The sequence below is a fragment of the Necator americanus genome, chromosome IV (genome assembly GCF_031761385.1).
Source record: "Necator americanus strain Aroian chromosome IV, whole genome shotgun sequence".
NCBI classification, from domain to species: Eukaryota; Metazoa; Nematoda; class Chromadorea; order Rhabditida; family Ancylostomatidae; genus Necator; species Necator americanus.
Window position 1 is genome coordinate 11,401,508 of NC_087374.1, and position 19,894 is coordinate 11,421,401.

At 39.9% G+C, this 19,894-nt stretch overlaps 3 protein-coding genes across 4 annotated transcripts; 2 read left to right on the forward strand and 1 right to left on the reverse strand.

Annotated features, from left to right (window-relative positions):
- Window positions 1-30: 30 nt before the first annotated feature.
- On the reverse strand, window positions 31-9,861 carry RB195_000952 (uncharacterized protein; the record flags this gene model as incomplete). Of its 2 annotated transcripts, XM_064197520.1 has the most annotated exons (32): window positions 31-104; window positions 1,400-1,493; window positions 1,576-1,681; window positions 1,752-1,915; window positions 2,340-2,478; window positions 2,551-2,639; window positions 2,704-2,797; window positions 2,871-3,004; window positions 3,787-3,877; window positions 3,961-4,084; window positions 4,181-4,244; window positions 4,298-4,457; window positions 4,530-4,731; window positions 4,864-4,996; window positions 5,451-5,536; window positions 5,603-5,720; window positions 5,774-5,884; window positions 6,119-6,183; window positions 6,285-6,402; window positions 6,457-6,531; window positions 6,597-6,695; window positions 6,761-6,904; window positions 7,795-7,885; window positions 7,950-8,039; window positions 8,101-8,195; window positions 8,253-8,359; window positions 8,694-8,823; window positions 8,894-9,055; window positions 9,120-9,262; window positions 9,351-9,468; window positions 9,716-9,746; window positions 9,818-9,861. In XM_064197520.1, 32 exons carry the CDS (start codon window positions 9,859-9,861, stop codon window positions 31-33), a joined length of 3,495 nt encoding a protein of 1,164 aa, XP_064053400.1. The 2 variants fall into 2 exon arrangements, with proteins under 2 accessions (XP_064053400.1, XP_064053401.1); XM_064197519.1 differs by lacking the exons at window positions 9,716-9,746; window positions 9,818-9,861 and having other exon boundaries at window positions 9,351-9,423.
- An 859-nt stretch (window positions 9,862-10,720) lies between these two features.
- Window positions 10,721-14,067, forward strand: RB195_000953 (uncharacterized protein; the record flags this gene model as incomplete). The annotated part of the gene is made up of 8 exons (XM_013436742.2): window positions 10,721-10,839; window positions 10,971-11,037; window positions 11,221-11,325; window positions 11,395-11,484; window positions 11,542-11,739; window positions 13,605-13,715; window positions 13,786-13,843; window positions 13,931-14,067. 8 exons carry the CDS (start codon window positions 10,721-10,723, stop codon window positions 14,065-14,067), a joined length of 885 nt encoding a protein of 294 aa, XP_013292196.1.
- Window positions 14,068-14,877: 810 nt separating this feature from the next.
- Window positions 14,878-18,726, forward strand: RB195_000954 (uncharacterized protein; the record flags this gene model as incomplete). The annotated part of the gene is made up of 4 exons (XM_064197521.1): window positions 14,878-14,884; window positions 15,099-15,207; window positions 18,571-18,604; window positions 18,676-18,726. 4 exons carry the CDS (start codon window positions 14,878-14,880, stop codon window positions 18,724-18,726), a joined length of 201 nt encoding a protein of 66 aa, XP_064053402.1.
- Window positions 18,727-19,894: the final 1,168 nt, after the last annotated feature.

Genomic DNA, 19,894 nt, shown 5'->3' on the forward strand with positions numbered 1-19,894 from the left:
TGGCGGCATACGGTAGTGGTCGTAATGACGTCAGTGGATCCGTGACATGTCCTCAATGATCTTCATCAACTCCTCCGGTGAGGAGGAGTTGTCCTCTGTTGCATCTAAAAGATTTTTTTTAGCGTGGCGACTAGTTTAGTAACTTCAAAACTTTCAGCTTCATTGGATTTATGAAAAATAAATACACAAAATGAACCGGACAAATTCTCTTTTTTATTTAAAAAGGAGGTGAGAAATAATCAGAAAAGAAAATATGGAAACCCGCTGAAAAGAAATTGCCTGGATTTTTGTAGCTTAAATGTTCCCGTCCTAGTAAATGCACTCTACAGTTTCAAACTGAAAACAAAACTCAGAATACACATTCCAACACAACCAGAAACAAAGAAAATCAGCGGAAAGTGGTACATGTTGCAAACGTTGTGGGTGTTAGTGTCAAAATTCACTTCTTTTTTGTTAAGAGTTGGTAATCAAATATTAGAGCCTCCATTTTCTCTACTTACCTTTTTACTTTACGCGAAATGAGGATTATGGGTAGGCAATTTTCAGGTGCGAATACTGCAGTAAACTACAAAACTTTTAACAAAGATGGTCAAACCACTCCATTTCTATCCTATTTTCTATAGTTTCTTTTTGGTTTTTGGTAAGTTTAGAAATGTTTTACAATGCTGAAAAGTAACCAGGTAGTATTTCCTCGTAAAAGATTCTGTACCCCTGCCATTGCTCATGTTTTGACGTTCCCTATGTTCTCCTGTCTCGAAGAAAGGTATAGAATAGCACAGAGACTTTCAAAGTACTAATTACCTCAAGGAATACAGCGATTAAAAATGAGACCATTATCCATCGTTTCAACAACAACTGTTTTTCAACACATTGCGTAGTCAAGGTAATTACATTATGTCATGATTGCACGACTAGTCTACAACTAGTGATGATGTAATAATAGGAATCAAAGTTGAGTTGTCTTCAACTTTGTTTACATGAATATGAAGACCTTACTTCGCATCAGAAGATTAAATCGTTCCTAATCATCACAACGCTCGAAGGTCGGATAGCATCACATTACATTTTGATATTGGTGTTCAAAAGCAGAAGTTTACCCGCCAAACCTGATGTTCATCTTACAAAAGGTTTAGATAGGCTATGAAGAACACCCAACTCTTCATTCATATCATCTCCATTTCTTCGCTTCTGATCATTGGAATGTATGGAAGGGAGATCAATTCAAATCAGCAGTTTCATATGCAATAAAGGTTAAAGGTTTTGTAAAAGCGCAGTTATAAGTTGAAAGTGTGTAGCAAAGCGAGCTACCAAAAAGCATATTACAGGGCCGCAAAGGGCGCAGGAGAACATCTTGAGCTTAACGAAGAATTCCCATAATATTAAAATTTTTTGAGTTTACCTGGCCGTTGGATACCAGCCAAAGCTGCTGCTGCTGTTTCGTGAGGCATATCTAGTAACGATTCAACTAGATCTCCATCCACAAATCCTACTGCCTAAACATCCAGAATATGTTATGAAGCACCGCCAATATTTGTAACTTTCCATTTATTACAGATGATCAGACTCAAATTTCACCTTATCTACAAGTTTCTCGCTGGTAAACTGTCGGTAGACCGCGTGGTCAATTCTCATGCAATTATCAGTTTCTCTGGCCACACCCTTTTCAACTTCTGAGAAAAACCTGAAAGCAGCAATTTCCACTTAAGACACAGCATTTTACTTATATTATAACTTCTCTACGTTAAAAGTACCTGAAGTATTTCTCAGGTAACTGCACAATAAGTCCAATGGTGCCATCAACAGTGCCAAAGAGAATAGGTTTCTCTATGGGCAGAGGATTGTCTACATGACTAGAAACAAGGGAACCTCTTCGGAACACGTTCACCATTTCTCCCAAGTAGAACATTCCAGCTTCCTAAAAACTCTGTTCTAAATCATATTGGAACTACGTTTTATGACCATTTTCATGTCAAACGTATATCTGATGTTTTTAGAGTAATGAAAAAACCGGAACAGTGAACAAACAAACAAACATAAGATAGCATAAGACTATATCCCGTGGGTCCGACCCATTACAAAATAGATCACAACAAATTTTTGAGAGAATCTGGGGCAGCCTGGAGCATGTAACTTGCAGTTACGAACCAAGATTTAGCAGAAAATGTCTTATATTTGCCTAAACATTTTCACTTCCATATCAAAAAAACCGCACTGACGCAGGGTCTTTCATATGAACTTCTCAAGGAACAGAAAAAAAAATAATTCGAAGAAATACAGGGTGAGAAGAACAATGAGACCGAATTTACGAAGAAAAATGGAGCGAACAAACAACAACTTACAGCCAGCCTCCGTTTCTCATCGGTATTGTCTGCTCCTCGATCTATTTCACAGGTGAATAGATTATGGCCAGCTTCGGCTCCAAGTGCAGTTTCGGCATCAATGAATTCCACCGCTGACATCCACATCCCACGAAAATCTCTACAACGCAATTAATTTTTCTTAAATAATGGAGGTTGTTTAAGAAGCAATCAGCTGACAAAAACAACCAACTTCGCAACCTCTTCGAATGTGCTTTCTACAGCTTTGTAGTTCAATATTGTCATAGATCGCATAAGATCGCCTACCAGTACTTGATCACCCTAAAATTGTTGAAAGTGAACGAATTAATACCGCACAAAAACAGAAGAAAAAAATGTTGTTCACCTTGACTTTAATGAAAAGTGCTGTAATATAATTGAAGTGTGAACACTCCAGCCGCAATTCCTTTTCTGATGTCCATTCGAACAAACGAACAGAACTGAATGTCGCGCATTGGTTGGGACCAAATAGACATAGAAAACGTACAAAGCATAATGCTAAGCAATCAATACCTGTTGATTGCGACAATAAGTTTCCCATTGAGTACATCCATGCTGAAAGGTGCACCACGTATTTCCTTTTCATGAACCAATCGCAAATGTGTTCGTTCAGAGCCTTTTCCGGACTCAAATACAAGAAGACGACCCTGTTGAAATATGAATGTGTTGAGGCTTTTAAAAGAGGCGCTTTATATTACGTGAAGTAAAAAGTTCTGAAACTTTTTTCGATTCAATTCATCGATGAAATTAACACGGTTAGGACCAACCGATTTCGATCAAATATGCACCTTGTTGTTGTTTGTTTGTTCGATATCTCTTGTCCATTTTGATGGAAACTTCACAGTTCCGCAGTTGAAGAAGTCCTCGCCCTTTTTGGCAAAAAACTTGTCCACCTCATTTTTACAACTTTTCGTTGAGGCCAGTTTTGTGCCATTAAGAAAATTATGTAAATGCTTGAAAAGATGATAGCTGCTTGGTGGCAGATGTGGACTATACAGCGGGTGCGGTAGAACCACCCGTCCATGCTCTCGGAGCTTCTGACGCGTAGTTAAAGATGTGTACGGCGTGCAGTTATCTTGACGAAACACAATACCTTTCCAAACCGCCTCATTCTACCCGATTCTGGTCAATCGCCAGCTTCGATCCGGCCAGTTGTTGACAGCAGAGGTCCAAATTGAGTGTTTGCCCCATGGGAGTAGTTCATGGTGGATGATTATATAGCAATCCCATAGGAAAACCTTTTTGGCCGTTAATCCGGCATTCCGGACTTTGGTATCGTTTGGGCCAGTTCACAGCGATTGGACCATGATCTTTAGATGTTTGTCTGATGTGATGCTTACATCCTCGGATATGGCTCACTAAAGACATCTAGCGAGAACGTCCAGAACTTTCTACTTCACTTAATGCAAAAATTGCGGTTAGAACATACATTTTTGGACTCTGTTTCATCGCTGTAAACGAGAGCTGTTCCAACAATATAATATGTCGTCGGATCATCTCCAAGCTTTGTCGAAATTACACTGCAACAACGGTTACATAAACTATCGAGCGTGTCACAGCAAAAAAAAAAATTAAAAAATAAACGTAGCAGTGAAGAGAATACCTAAGAGCTTGTTCACATGATCCAAGTTCATGACAGTGTAAGTATTCGAAAGTGTTGTCGTCAAGCGTTACAATTGAGTGGACATCACCATCCGTGGAATCCACAGAAACGCTTGGTCTTTGTCCTACAAAGTCCTACACAAAATCCCTACTGAGTGCAAGTGAACTGCTCATGATCAAAAGAAAGAATTGAGATTAGAATCAGTCAAGTAAATCCTCACCTGCACTTGTTTTGCTCGAAGATTTAGCAGTTGTCATTTTCGAGACGGAATAGCGATCCGAATCCTCAAATGTCTAAATGTTAAAAAAAAACAATAAACTCTTGAAACAGAACTCACCAGAGGACGGCTGACAAGGATAGCCATAGTAGATGTTTCGGGTTGGTGAACAACTCTTCGGACAGACTCTCCAAGAGATACCGTACGGATGTGGAGCTTTTGAATCTCATCCACTGTTCCGATTACGATCGTTTCTCCATCAGACATAACCAGACTGTTTCTAAACATTTCGTTCCTGCATTCAGTGCTTAGAAATTACATGCGCAGAGCGTAAAAGATTTCGAAATCTAACCGATAAGAGGACGAGTTCAGAGCACAGACATGGGTAACTATTCGAAGATTAACATTAGAGAAGACTAGCTTCCCATTAGAAGAAAAGATAACAGCGGGACGATCACTACATACGAAGATGTGCATTTGACCGCGCGAGTAGAAGCGATTCAGACTGGGTGGTTGTGTCCCAACCGTCGCTTTCTTCATTTCAAGCAATGCTCCTAAATAAGAAAAGAATGGTGTTTTCTTGTCATAGTTACATTAGCAACTCTCTCGGTGACGAGTTCCTAAACATTCTGAAACATCGCAGCTAATGATCAATCGTAACAAGAAAATACAATCACACGTCTTACCATTTTCGCGATCGACATGATAGTAGTACAATGTTCCATCACCAAGAGCTACCATCAAATATATGGTGTTCTCTAACTTTGTCATCATAATCGAACGTGGAAGCATATCACCAGGCATATTTTCACATGTGATCTGTGGTAATATTCAGTAGTATATGTATGTGGCTAGACGTTATTTGGAAAGAAACCGTCATTTGATAGCTGAATTTCCGAAACTGTTGCCTGTCTAGACTACGTTCATTAAAAAGAGACAGAAACACTAATCAGTCAACTCCAAAAAATAGTGAGTTATTTTCATGCCTTGAATCCCACACCTGAACTTAAGCCTGATACTTTATATCTTGTAGATTTCTGAGCGTTGGCTAGAGAGGTACGGCAGCTGGTTGGTTGGGAAACAGCTGTGCTCGCCTACTAGAGAGTGAGAGGGGTACATTCACGAGAAGGGGATAACCAATGAGAAGAGATAAAGTGAAATTTACGATATGAGTCAGCGACGTTGTAATATTAAAAAATCTGGGTGCAGGAATAGAAAATAAGAATTCAAAAAGGTTCAGAAATTTTCCAACCATATCAACGAAAGAACTCACTTCTGTGATGTTTGGAAGGGAATATAGGGCTATTCTGTGGTGCTTCCAGAACCCAACAGCAATCAAGGTTGATTCGCATGACTCCTCTGCAGCAAAATCAAATCCGGGAATGTTAGGAAGTTCCCACCAATGTAAAATGTAACTATCTAGACCTATAGTGCCAATATCTATGCATGCCACTTCATCCTGGAGTGTCACGGTAGCCACCTCTGTAATCGTCATTTCGCCGCATTGGAGGTAGTAAACGCGGGTACCACAAGCCACAATTAGCTGAAGCAGAACGTTTTGGAGGCAATTGGAGTGAAAAAAAGACAGACGTAAACCTGGCCACTTCCTTGATTGACAGAAACCATGTTGATCAAAGAACTGTGAGAGGGCTTCCAAACAGTTTTCTTAGCACCTTCTGCAGCCAATAAAACAGAAGTGGATGTGACCTGAATAGAAATTCCAATACAGCATGCACAGTATAGTGAGGCAGACAATAGAGAGAACGACAGGTAAATGCTAGATCAAACAATGCTACGCTGTTATTTCCTGAAAATATCTCAAGTTTGTTTCTTAGGTGAATTCAACTCAATCAAAAATTTTTATTTTATGAATAGGTCTCATCTACTTATGGAGGTAACAACTAATTATAATTAATAATATAATAATAACAGGTAGTTCACCTGTAGGACAATTTGAGAAGTCCCCAGCATTCCAGCCCACAATGTGTGTTCATCAGTTTCCAGATCTGAAATGATAGTAGTAGAGAAATAAGAAATAAGAACCGAGAAATAAGACAACTAACACTATGCTTATATGGTAATCGAGACAATCAATCGAGACACTAACCAAGTAACTGTGTATCTTCCAATTCTTCACCGTTCATTGCCAAAATGTGAGTCTCAGAGCTAAGCGAAATAATTAAATAGTTGTCCATTTTTGAACCAATTTTCAAAGTGAAGATGCCCTGGAGATGTCAATTCCTGTATCAGTTTGAAATGCGAAATCTTTCGAAACATACCTTAACTCCGGGAATATCTACTGAAGCAGCCTCATCAATACCGATCCCATTACGAATTATTCTGAGTGAACCTTCCTAAGAATGGAATAGCATAAAAGGAACGTTAGAATTTCAAAAAGGTTCACGTAGAAGTCGCTGACTTTGAATGCTCCTGAGCAGGTTATTATCTGGTTTTGACCGTCGCATTCCATTACGGCAATATCACGAATAGGAGCAAGGTTCGTGAACGTTTGCAGAACCTAAAGAAAGCAGTTTTCTCTCAAAAGAAGGTCAAAATGAGCAAACGAACACAAGATTTAGCAACCTGTACAAATGAGTTGGTATCAGGAAGAGGTTGCGACGTCAGGCGTACAAGCTGTGAATCACCAAAACGTGACCCAACGAATAACACCCCATTATCCAAATAGACCAAACACTCGGCTATAGTAGTCTCACCAAGAGACTCCATCTAAAACCATTCTTATGTGTACAAACGCATAAAAACCCTAATAAGAAAGTATGTATAAAACACTACGATAATGAAGCAAAACTTCAAGAATGTTCTCGCTTGTCTAGCAGAGCCGAATTGTGAATTATAGTAAGGCAGTTGGTAGTCGGTGCAAGCTGTAGTATCGTAAAAGTATTTCAAGAAGGTCACAGGAGCATAGGTAGAATGCTGACATGTACCTCCCTCTAACTAACTGCAATGCTGTCACACCAGTAATAAAAAGGAATTTGCACAATTTGCTAACAATTCTTTTCGAAAGTGAAAGGCAAGATGGTTTCTGTGTTTCATTTCCAGCAGGTCTCTACAGATCTGGCAAATCAATATTATATTTCATACAGGGTCCCTAGAAGTCATCCACTTTCATTCTGAAGCCGAATGAAAGTCGATGACGGCACTTGATCAATCAAATATAAACTAAGAGAATAAATATTCCAAGAAATTGTGTGAATAGGTCCTGATAGATTTCTGAAAACGAAAAACCAAAGTCGAATATTGTGTATTAGGTTTACAAAGAACTGAGGATGGAGCCAAAGGAGAACCGTGCTAGAGATCCTCAGCATCTCGAAATACTTCGCCACATACTTGGGTGAATGAGAAAACAATACAGAATTAGAGTACTGCTACTCTGCTTGTGAAAAAATTAGTCTTCTGTAGAGTTGGAGATGAAATTATCATTCGATTGGTAGCAAAAATAGGTATTTAGAGCAAAAGTTTTTTCTTCATGACTGAAAGTATCTAAGGATAACTTGCACTAAAAGAAAAGTGTGCTTCGTAGGAATTCCGAAATACAAAAAACAAAATTGGAAAAATGCTGACTGTTATGCTTCAATCAAAAAGAAGAAAGAGATCACCTTAAGATCTTTCACACATGGAGGAGGACCTTTTACATCGACATCAAGAACAAGCATATATAGAACACCTTGATCATCAGCAAGAAGAATGCTAAAAGCAAAGAAAATACTCTCCAGCGTTATTTTTATTGAATTTATAACTCTCAAACCACTACCGTTGTCCATTCGTATCCACAGACGCGTAGCAAGTAAACAGGGCCTTATTCATTGTGTTGGGTGAAATCGTCAAATACACATTGTCTTCTCTAGAGGAACACATCACAATTGTAAGTTCATACGCATTAGAAGCTCTCACAACGAAAATACCCGTTATAAAGTATCGTTTCTTGTCCAATTACTACCACACCACCACAAGGTAGAGGCATCGGGATCACCATTCTGGCTTCAGTTTCGATGTTATCCTAGAGAAGAACAAAATGCAGAAAACTATGAACCAATACGTGAAAAGCTGAACTCACCTGCTTGGAAATAGTCTTCAATTCTTTCTCTGCTAGAGACAATTCTACAGTTTTTAAGTGTCTTCCATTCGAGTCCTGCGAAATGTACGCAAGTCTGATTGAGTCACCTGAACAATGAATATATAGGATTAAGGGTATTAGCCCACGAAGTGTCTGGAGTGGTAGGGGTTTCAGGTGGGTAATGCCTATGCGAGATCGTAGATTGTGGGTAGAGGGTGATTCCATTCATCTCTCCCTGTATCAGTGTAAACGGACGATCACGGAACTGTTTCATTCGACGGCTTCTGTTGCAATGTGCAGCCATTGCGGCCTGCGATTCGTCCGAATGGGTCTTCGACACAGTAAATCCAATCTATTCGTGCAAAGATCCCAACTCCTTTTATTTCGAGCTATGCAGCCTTTAAAATGAAACAATATCTGTGCACGTCCAAAATCGCATACCTTGAGTCTCAATAAAGGTCAGATCTACTATTGCAAGGTCCTCGAATCGGACATTGAAAGACTTCAAATCCTTGTTGTCCTCCCACTGGATAACTTTTAGCGTACCATCATAAATACGCAGAGCGATTAACTGAAAGCAGATCGGGCCTTTCGTATGAACGTTAGAATCCAGATATGTTAAAATAAAACAAGTGACCTACACCGGATTTGTGCACACAGGCGATAGGACCGTAGTCGCTAGGTCTACCAACGCGGTCGCAGACGCTACCTGCGGCTCTGGTAATCAGTTCACCTTTTTCGACGTCCCACGCAACTATGGCGAGGTGATTCTTCGCCGTTAGGATGAGAAGGCTATCGCGATTCTGCAAAGTTATAAATCTGTACAGACATTTTTAAGAAAGAATGGTTCTAAGAGAAAAGTGTTACTTCTCCTTTAGGCCTGAAAAGCCTAATCGTTTCAATTCTTCCAAATACGGGCACTTCCTGCACCACTTTCAATCCGTCAGAGGCAACTTTCACGATTTCCAAGCGATTAACTTTGGCAAGAATCAAGTTCATATCTTCATCTCCTTAACAACAGAACCGAACAGAACACTTGGTATGCGAGCAACAACTTTATTCATCTCCTAATGGGAACTAAGAACCCCTAAATCTTACCTGTGAAATTTCCAACGACGGCATCCGTCACTACGGATGCCTTTTTAGCAGAAACTATGTAGTTCAGTGCCATCCAGAACGTGCCAGATTTGAAAAGTAATTGAAATTCCTGGCGGAACTAGAAGGATCATATTCTTATAGTCGGGCAATATCCTGATGTACGCGATTAAATAAAGCAGTAGGAGGTGAAACACTGAGAAATTTAACTACAGTCTCAAATAGCTCCACTGGAAACATTTACAACTTCATGGTCAAATGTCTCACGAAGGTAGAAGTAATTCTGCAACGCCGCTAACAAATAGAAAAAGAAAATCCAGACAAAAGTCAATGAGAATTGCCATGCAATAAAACTAGAGATTTCCCACCGAAAGTGGGCGGTTCACCACACCGCACACGCTAAAATGGACGAGTTAAAGTGATTTTCTCATCAGTGCGCACGATGGAAACAGAGCGTCCGGAGTGCTCACAACGGTTTTACGTTATTTTGTTTATTGTATCCATTGATTTCCATACGTTTTCTACAGCAATGCGTCCTAGCGTTAGCTTCTATTTTACTACTCCCCTAGTGCCCAGGTATCAGTGGGGATTTTGAAAATAACTGCAGAAGAGAGATCCTTCGTTTTTCACCGTTGTGCAGAGGAATTAGACTCTCCCGCAAGGGACTGAACATTTTCCAATCAGCACATATGAAGGTCCTATCCAAACTCCATTGAAGTGCCCAACACTAGCAAGCCTTTAAAGCCTGTTTGCCACATGATGGGTCACAGGTAGACAGCATAGGTGCGATAGGGAGGAGTCGGACCTTCCTCAGGTGAAGGTGATCTAGCTCATGGGGTGCAGCTCAAGTGATGAGGATCCCTTAGCCAACCGTTTAGAAGTGAAAGGCGTCTCTTCGCTAATCGTCCAAAACTGAAGGGTGTCCTACCGCCAACTGTCCAAAAGTGAAAAGGATCCTTTCGTTAACCGTTCGAAAGTGAAGGGAGTAGAGTAGGGGTGAAGCGTCGTTGGGGGAGGGGCACTCAGTGGCGTCCTTGTTCTCCGAAGCTCTAATTTACTTTTTTTCTCTTAGTAACTCAAGTTTACATGTCTTCTAAGACTAATGCTTAGGCCTCAGGGTCCCGATTGATTTGATTATTTACTTCGAGAAATAAGAGCGCCACTGAGTGCACCCCTCCCCCTAACGACACTTTACCCGGGAATAGGAGCACCGGGTTCGACTATCGTATCTATGGTAGGCAGAGAAAAGCTTGTCACGCCTTTATAATGCCATCTTCACTAAGTTGATGAGAAATTTTGGAGTACTGCTCTTGTTTTTTAAGATTAATACATATTGCAGGTAGGGAGACAACTAACCGTGGTCTGTACTAGAGATGATCCGTCGCGAGAATCGTCTCCGACGAGAGTACATATATCGGAAAAGTTTGGAAGAGAAGCAACGTGTTGTTGAAGAGAAGAGAGAGAAGATCAGGGATGCGCTTGAGAACAACAAGTAAGCATAGTCCTTTGTTTTCTTACGTAAGACCGTTAGGAATCTCATGTTGTGAATGCTTACATAAAGCAACTCATTTCATAGAGGAAATGGATGTCCTGGTTAACTAACTGTAGGTTTGGAATGTTCAGGAAGATTGACAGCTCACTACGGAAAGATGCAATCGAACTTGCTAACGGCGCAGAATGGGGTGGACAGGTATTTCTTCGTCTCTTTCGAGTTCATTTTTTCCTGTGTACTCCGAAATATGAAAAGGAAGAATTTAATATCGTTTTGTAGGCATAGAATGATAACAGAATTTTGTCTTTGGAGGATGTCCCCTAATTTCACCTCCCTTCGTTTGCGTTCCTTCACCGTTGCATCTAAAATTGAATTTTTAAGATCATGTCAATTGATGACGAGTATCGCTGGGCCGGAACGAAGGATCCCAAAATTGTCATTACGACCAGTCGAGATCCATCAAGCAAATTAAAGATATTTGTGAAGGTGACAGTCTTGTATGTCTGACCAGAATCTTGACCGATTCTGCGGACCATTCCTATCACATCATTTTAGGAGATGAAGCTGATTTTCCCAAATGCGCAGAGATTGAACAGAGGCCACTATGACGTCAAGCAACTTGTGCAAGCCTGCAGAGCAAATGATGTATGTGAAGGAGTTCTATGCTTCATTTTTTATTCGTATTCTTGTTTTCGATTTCAGGTTACTGATTTCATTTTACTGACGGAAACACGTGGTAGTCCTGACGGGATGGTTGTCTGTCATCTTCCTTTCGGCCCCACTGCTTACTTTACTTTGGCTAATGTAGTTATGCGTCACGATATTCCTGATAGGGAACCTGTAAGCGAACAATATCCCCACCTGATATTCCACAACCTTGGAAGTCGCCTCGGCCAAAGGGTAAGTCACTTCCGTAACTAGTAAGTAAAAATTAAAATCGGTGGCATTTTCTCAAAAATCAAGTTTGTATTTTCCTACCAACGCTCTCCTAGCTTTTTTTTGGAAATTTAAGCATTGATGAAAGATTTCATGGTTCATAAATGCGTCAGTTCCATATCTGGAGAATATTAGAACCTGATTTTGCATCTATATTTCTTAGACAATGTCACAATTTGAAAACACCATTTGAAGGGTTTTGTGGTTTATGGGGTTTTCTCCTGTTTTTCTCCAAATATTAGCACGTGCTAACATGAAATGACGTGAACGCAATCAATGTATTGATAAAGATAAGGTTCTATGTCAGAACACATGAACTGCTAGCTGCTATTTAAGCAGTCGTTTGAAAATTTCTGAAGAGAGGATGTTGAAAACCTGAGGGAAGCGTGCGTTCAAATGGATATGTAGATGCCTATATAGAGGCGAGAAATGTTCCCACTGCTTTCTGGAATTTGGTGACTGATGCACACAGGTGACAGAATAAGTCCGCTTTTATATAGCATGATTAACATTACGTGCAACCAGGTCGAAACGGCATGAAAATTGTTGCAAATCTCGAAGCAGCGCGGTGAGACCCACAATCGTCTCTATATTGCGCTTAGAGCTCGTGAAAGTCCCACCTTGAGTCCAACGCAATTGCACCAGACTGCTGCAAGTAGTTTCAGAGACTGTGTTATCCGTGGTTCGCTTTTTAGCGGTGCAACTTCTTCATTCACTGGGCTTGTCATTGTGTCATGAAATTGTTGAGTTAGATGCTCAAAACAGGTTAAAATCCAATGGGAGATAAGTGAATAAGCACCACATTTGGTCGGCATTAAATATATTGTAGAACAACATAACGTCCTCAATGAAGAGAGTGCATGGAATTCCCTCTATAGCAAGGTGAAAACTCCTTGGTACTATTTTCTGTTTGATTTTCATGTTTTTTTTTTACTAATTTACACATATTAAGGCATGAATATTGTTGGATTTATAGTTTATTTTGCTCCCAGGGTGGCTCTGGGATTTTAGTTTGTAGATACCCAATTTTTGTCACATTTTTTGGTGTAGTTGTGCAGAATTAGCGTTTGTTATGATCATAATAATAGTAAAATGCCAGAATTCATTATAAAGGAAGGCAGTTATGCACAGTTCGAGAGGGTCAAAAATCCAATTGCTGTAAACTGAAATATTTGTTTAGATACTGAAATCAGGAGAAACATCTGTAGTAGTGAAGACGGACTTTTTTCTCACAACTATGAAAAATGGAAATCATGCGCGAAAAAGGAAACGAAGCAACAAACATATCAAACCCACAAGGATTAAGATTTTAGGCAGATCCTAGGAGCAAAACAAACGACAGAACTAACGGAAAAAGAGTTCATTAGGACTTTCAAGTTTTATTCATGGACCGGCATAAAGAAAATAATGAAAAACCACAAAAAAGCAAGAAGAGAAAGCATCCGGTAAGTTTCCCATAGAGGGAAGTTGGTGCGAGCTTTAACCCTGGATGTGCTGCATCGTCGTGTTACAATGCGTTTTAAGCTGAATCGCTGGGGAAGGGGCTCCAGCCCCCTTCACTTTCGGAGGATTCCGCTCTTCGCTCCATCGTGGTTATGTAAATCTCCTGCCATGACGGAGCCACTTACATCTAACCGGAATTATATAGACACCGATGACAAACGAAGAAGAATTCTTACTAGGACTTACTTACTAGGTACTACTCCGATATGTGGTCTGATACTATGATCGTATAGGATTTCAGTAATCATTATATTCCATGTTTAAGATCTTTAGTTTTTTTCCAGCCTTTTTGCTTCATATTTATAAATTTGATCGGCTGATTTTAGATCACTTCCATCTTGAAGTATCTATTTCCTGTTCCCAAGGAAACTTCTAAGAGAGTGATAACTTTCGCCAACAGTGACGACTTCATATCTTTCCGGCATCATACTTACTCGGTAGCCCTTCTCTTCTAAAACATTTGGATCAGCTTAGTTAAGAAATGTTAATCTGATCTTGCTTGTTTAGACGGTGCAAGGTGGAGAAATTGAATTAAAAGAAGCTGGGCCGCGCTTCGAGTTACGGCGTAGGTTTTGTCATTTTTAACCCAGAATGTATCAATTTGAGGAATTAGATTATATGTGTTTTTATTTTATTCGTTATTTCTACTCAGCATACGCCATCAAGCTGGGAACGCTAGAAAACATAGCAGCTGCTGAAGATGAATGGGTATTACGATCGTTTATGAACACTTCAAGAAAAAGACAACTACTGAGTAACAAAGAGGATGATAATGATGAGGACGAATAAGTGATATCTTTTCTGCGTCTTACTTGTCGTAAATCCTTTTTCGGTGATGTGTATCGTTCTGTTGTATGACAATTGTTTGTTGTTTGTTGTTGTTGAATGGTTGTACCTTGGAAAAATATTGGTTGAAATGAATTAAATGTACATTAGCTCAGTACAGTATCGTGCTATCATCGTTGAGATCTCAAGAGTCAGCACAATACAGATGTTGTTTGTGTAGGATGGTGAAAATACAGCGTTCTTTTTGCTGTACTGTGGGGAAATTGGATAATGTTATAGCAGCGCGAACTGCCGATTTTGCCCTCACCGCGTGTTTCCATTTCTCAAACACAGATACTAATATGAGAAAACAGGCTTGCATGAAAATACCTGAATTCCAAGTTACAGTGCAGATTATCTTAGAAGACTATAGATTCTTCCAGAAAAACCGAAAGTTCCCTGGCGTATGTAGAAATTGTGATCAGTGCATGTAAAAAAAAAAACATTGGCTTTTACTACTACCAGTTGCTGCTGGTTTTCAATGACTGAGAAAGAATGGTGTGGAAACACCATTCTTTCTCAGTCATTGAATGCCCTTCATATCTATGGCTGGGTTTTCAAACCATCTGAGCATGTGCATATCTGGAAATGGCACATCGTCGCATGCTCTGACTACATTTTAAATTGTCAGTGTATCCAAGAACTAACTAATAGGACGAAGATTATACGGAGTTATTACGTTGACAGCATTTGTATTAACGGTTTAAGATTTAGAAATAGGAAGGTCAAGATAAACTTCGGCACTAATCGAAAAAGAGGAAACTACATTTTGGAATGATATGTGAGTTTAATCGGCCACTTGTCACGAGTTTTAGCATCCTCTGTCAATAATATCAGTAAACCACAGCCCAAGAAGTAGGTGGACATCCGCCTGCATATGACTCTGCTTTGATCTCGGTGCTGTTTTTCTTTATATAGGAGTGATAGCCGTACATTTCCAAAACTTTGTACCTCTTTAAAATTGTAGTTAATTTCTTACCAATCTACTATTGAAGCGATCGGACGCATTCTCTTCGCAAGCATCTATGGTCCATTCCTGTGGTTTGTCCTAAACTGTGCATGTGGAAAGGAAAGGTCTTCTGGTGGACTTCAAAATTATAACGGGTTTGTTGCCTTCGCAACGTTGAAAAACTCTTTTTTACCTCATTACCTCTTTTTTACTCTTTTTTTCCATTTCTAACGAGTCTTTATGCTAAGATTCACATACATCTCAAGAAAACCCAAAGGATCAAAGTAAATCAAGAAATACTTATTTGCACTTCTATTCTTCTATCCAATAATTTCTCTATTGACGGTTGATTCAATCCTGTAAGTAGGATTTTTCATGGTGTTAAGCTCCATGCATGCGAAGCGACCTTCTTGTAGTACTTGCCGGATCATTCGATGAGTGGTGGAAAAGTAAGGAAAAGGAGAAGAAGATCAAGCCTCTAATGAAGGTGGCAACGATTGTTGTTGTGCAAACGTTGTTCGAAAGATGTTTGCATTGTCTGATTAGCTCATTTATGCTTCCTTTCGCAATGGTACTTCACTTTCCCAAAGCTTATCCAAAGATGTGTACGAACAAACGGCCGATTCCTGAAAAGAAAAATGCACACATCAAGCTATATAATATGCAAAAACTGTCAAGAGGGTAGGGTCCTGGCAAATACAGTCGATAAAGCTGATACATTGAGTAACGTTAAAATTTTTAGTCACAATATATAGTCCTTTCAAAACGACTTGAAGCACGGACAGTTGCGTAAGCGGTTGCGCGCTCGAAGCGGTGCGGTGAAGACAGCGGTTGGAATCGAGGTGGGACCATGGCGAACTGCAGAGATGGGTGGCGGTAGCGAGGATCCTTACACGATCCCAACCGCTACGCTCTACCGCGCCGCTTCGAGTGCAACCGCTTGCGCAACTGTCCGTGCTTCATGTCGTTTTGACCCAACTATAAATAGTAATACATAATAATACAGTATGGGCGCAAGTGTAGCGCCGTCCGTAAGAGGTTCCGCTGTCTGCACGATTGATTTGAATCAGGTTCCAATCCGCCCTAGCGATCACCAAGCTTTTCACCTTTGTGGGTGAGATATGGTGGTACAAGACCTGTCTGGGAGGATAAAAGCACTAAACACACCGGTTGCCACCCCGCGAGTCATTTTATAGGCAAGATACACGTTCTTAAACCTCATACGACTCTACATTGAAGCGAAGTGTGGGTGGTGGTGTGGGGGCGCATCCCAAGCGGATTGATTAACGCCATACACTTTATCCTTTACCTTATATAGTAATATAATAATAGTGATAAAATGACAACGCTTTACCGAGACCGAGGGTAATAAATTCCTTATTTCCCTCCACTGCAGAACTGTTCCGTTTTCTATAAATCCTATCATTCAGTAGGTGCTAGAGACTATTTGTAGAGACCAAATGGTGACTCAGTGAAACGCAAGTTTTTTTTTTAAAATAATAGCAAGAGAAAAGATATGAGGAATAGGTTAAGATTCCGCTTCGCCTCTGCCCGTAGACGGAGTAAGGAGTAGAAGCTACAGCGAATAAGAAATAATTAGCGAAACCAGAAATAATTATCCACTCATTATCCCAGAGGCTCATGATGCGAAATGATTTCACTCACTGATTACGCCGGTTTCAGAGCATTCAGAAGCCGAAGCTGTGTTGAGAGAGGATAAATCGACAGCAAGGAGGAGCAGAATATCCAAAATGACTTCCATATTGTGTTTCTGCTTCAACATGTTGAGAATGATTTTATTTCTTCGTGGCGCCCCCTCTCCATTAAAGGCATCACCCCACGAATCTGAGGTGGTGCAAATTTCAGGTGGAGTATTCGTATACGGGATGGGAGACTATGGAGAGGGGAGCGATTCCGTCCATTTCTTCCTAATTGCCGTAAAAAACGGCTTGGAAGATGCGGCGCCGCACAAGGCTGGCGCTCTCCAGTCGAACTCCTTGTAGAAAATAGTGCGCCAGAACATCTGAAGCCGTATCTTCCGGGCCGTTTTTTACGGCAATTAGGGAGAAATGGACGGAATCACCCTTCTCCCAATAATCTACGACCCCGTATAAGAATACTTCGCCTAAAATCCGTACCACCTCAGATTCGTGGAGTGATGCCTTTAACCATTCAGTGTACTTCATCACCAAAATTAGAGATTCAAATTTCTCTGCATTTTCGAAATATGCCCGTGTCCAACGTTAGAAACACCGTTAGTGCTATTATATAAATTGGGATGATGTAATTTATTGTATTCACACGTCAAGAATAAGCAGTGTTTCTGTCTGTGACCAGATCATGAGGATTGAAAGTGCAGTACTTAGTGATTATCGATTTTTGGAAATGTATTTTGAAAAAGACAGGAAATGATGTGGTGAAGTTTCTAAATTGTTTTGAGGTTGCGTGAAACTTCTTTGCACTTCTGTCTCAGGGTGATGTCAGACTTTTATCTCCATGTTTCACTGATAGTAAATCCTAAGAACATTCTTTTGCACAATTTAATCGGCAAATGATTATAAAAAAAAGAAAAACTGATTTTATCAGGCGTTTACTTCGAGTGTATTCGGAAAAATTGAGGGGGAAATTTTACCAAAGTTTAAGAAAGTGTAGTTTCTTGAGTTAATGTCAACATCTTTGCGACTAGATCTGCTACATAAATCAAAAATCCATGTTAATCCAAAAAATTTGCAGCTAGCATCATCCAAAAAGTTGTTGATTTCATGCAAAACAAACGCAAAAGAGAAGCATTGTAAAACTTTCGGCGAAATCCACTGGAAACTTGTACGGCTTCGTTCACGTGTGAAGTGAAAGACCTCATTCCAAATGTCTAGACATGTACGCTAGTGCACTTGGCCGCAAACGCTCACGACACTTGGGGAGCAAGATTCAGATTGACATTCAAATATGGGTGCTCATTGTTCCGGTCTACAGAGATCCATCTTCTAGAAATATGTTTTGTTGCTGATGGACATTGTCATGGATGTGGTTGGGAGAAGGAGATCGTTCTTAAAAATTGGTGTCGATAAAATCCCTTACTCAAACCAAATGCTATTTCAAATGCAAGCCATCTGTGAGAAATCCGATAAAATGATTTTCAAATTAAGACAACAAAGATTTGTCAAGGTGGTAGCAACGTGTTCGTGTTTAACAAACCTTAGATAGAAGCGAACTATGATTGCGATATCTATGAGCCACAAATATGATAAAATGTTTTTAGTTCAAAAAAGTTGCTTATTTACTTGTTCAGGGACGCTACAGAATGTCCAAGAAAGTTTTTGAAAGGAGCTATCTAGCTTTAAAATAACATGTATAAAGAAACTTTCAATTAACCCAGAGAACTAACAATACCAAGATTTTGTTCTCGATGTCGAACTCACCGAGACCGATGATAACAAATTCGTATTTTTACCCACCAACACCTCCTTATTTCCTTCGACTGCAGAAGTGCACCGTTTTCTATAAATCCTATTATTTAGTGGGTGCTACAGCCTTTTTGTCGAGACCAAAATGGTGACTCGGTGGAATGTGTTTTTTTTTTCAAATAACCAGCCTGAACGCCGACGGCTAAAGCCCGACTTCAGGCTTTTTTTCGGTGTTCGCTTCGCTCGCCTTCACCGATCAATAAGAAATAACAGTAGCGACGTTTTTTTTAGAATGAGAATTGTTTTTCTCCTATTAACGCTTTCTTCAATTTTTCTTACCGAAAATTTAAGCATAGATGAAAAATTCCACAGTTTTTTTCCTAAACGCATCAGTTCTATATTTGGTGCACAATCAAACTTGATTTTACATCTGTGTTTTTCTGTTCTGTATTCTTTTTTTGTTCTGTTCTATTTTTCTGTTTCTCTAACATTCTGTTTTTCTAACAATGTCTTCTTCGTTCTTTTTGTTTACTATGAACATAAGCGAAAGATTTCAGTTTTCTTTCTAAACGTGTGAGTTCTACATTTTGAGAATATTCAAACTTCAGCTTCAAACACTCCTTCGATAATAATACAACAGAGACACAATTTGAAAGTGTTACTCGAAATATGGGTTTTCTTTCTGTTTTTCCCAACAGTTATCACAGAATGATGTTTAACATAAAATGACGTGAGCAACATAATCGTACTGATAAAGATAACATTCCTCGTGGGATCATGTGAGCTGCTGGCTACTATTTAAGCAGCCAGTTTTATTTGTGTTTTCACTTTCTGAGGAAAGCATGTTACCAACCTGAGGCAAATGTGCAAGAAACCAACGCATGGAGGAGCCATAGAGATGAAAAGCATTTCGCGCAGTCGCCACGGTATGAAACGGTTGCAACGTCTCGTTTACCCTTGCGACATGCACACGAAGTTACTGCGCGATAATACTGCACTATGGCGCACCAATTCGACGCCGTGGAACACGTCCCACCCTTTCTTATAGCCTTTTGGCATCGGTGCACCAAACCGACGCCGCTGGACCCGTCGCACCGCCTTTTTGGAATTTCGTTTCTCACACCCACACACCGACACACACACACTGACACACACACACCGACACACACACACACACGTGACAGACCAAGCCCGTTATTATATAGCATGATGATATTACATATATCTCATCATTTGTCACATTAATTACTGTTCTATAATATATTTATAGCATGCGTCATATTTTAATTTAATGAAGCGGTTCCCTTAGGTATGAAGTTTTCGTGGGTATTCTGTGTCGCTGACAACGTATTCCAGTAGATTCATGAGATTTATATCTGGCTTTTACGAAGATGTTGCTTCCCTTTACTTGGAAGAAGAAATTAGCCCAATTTTTTCG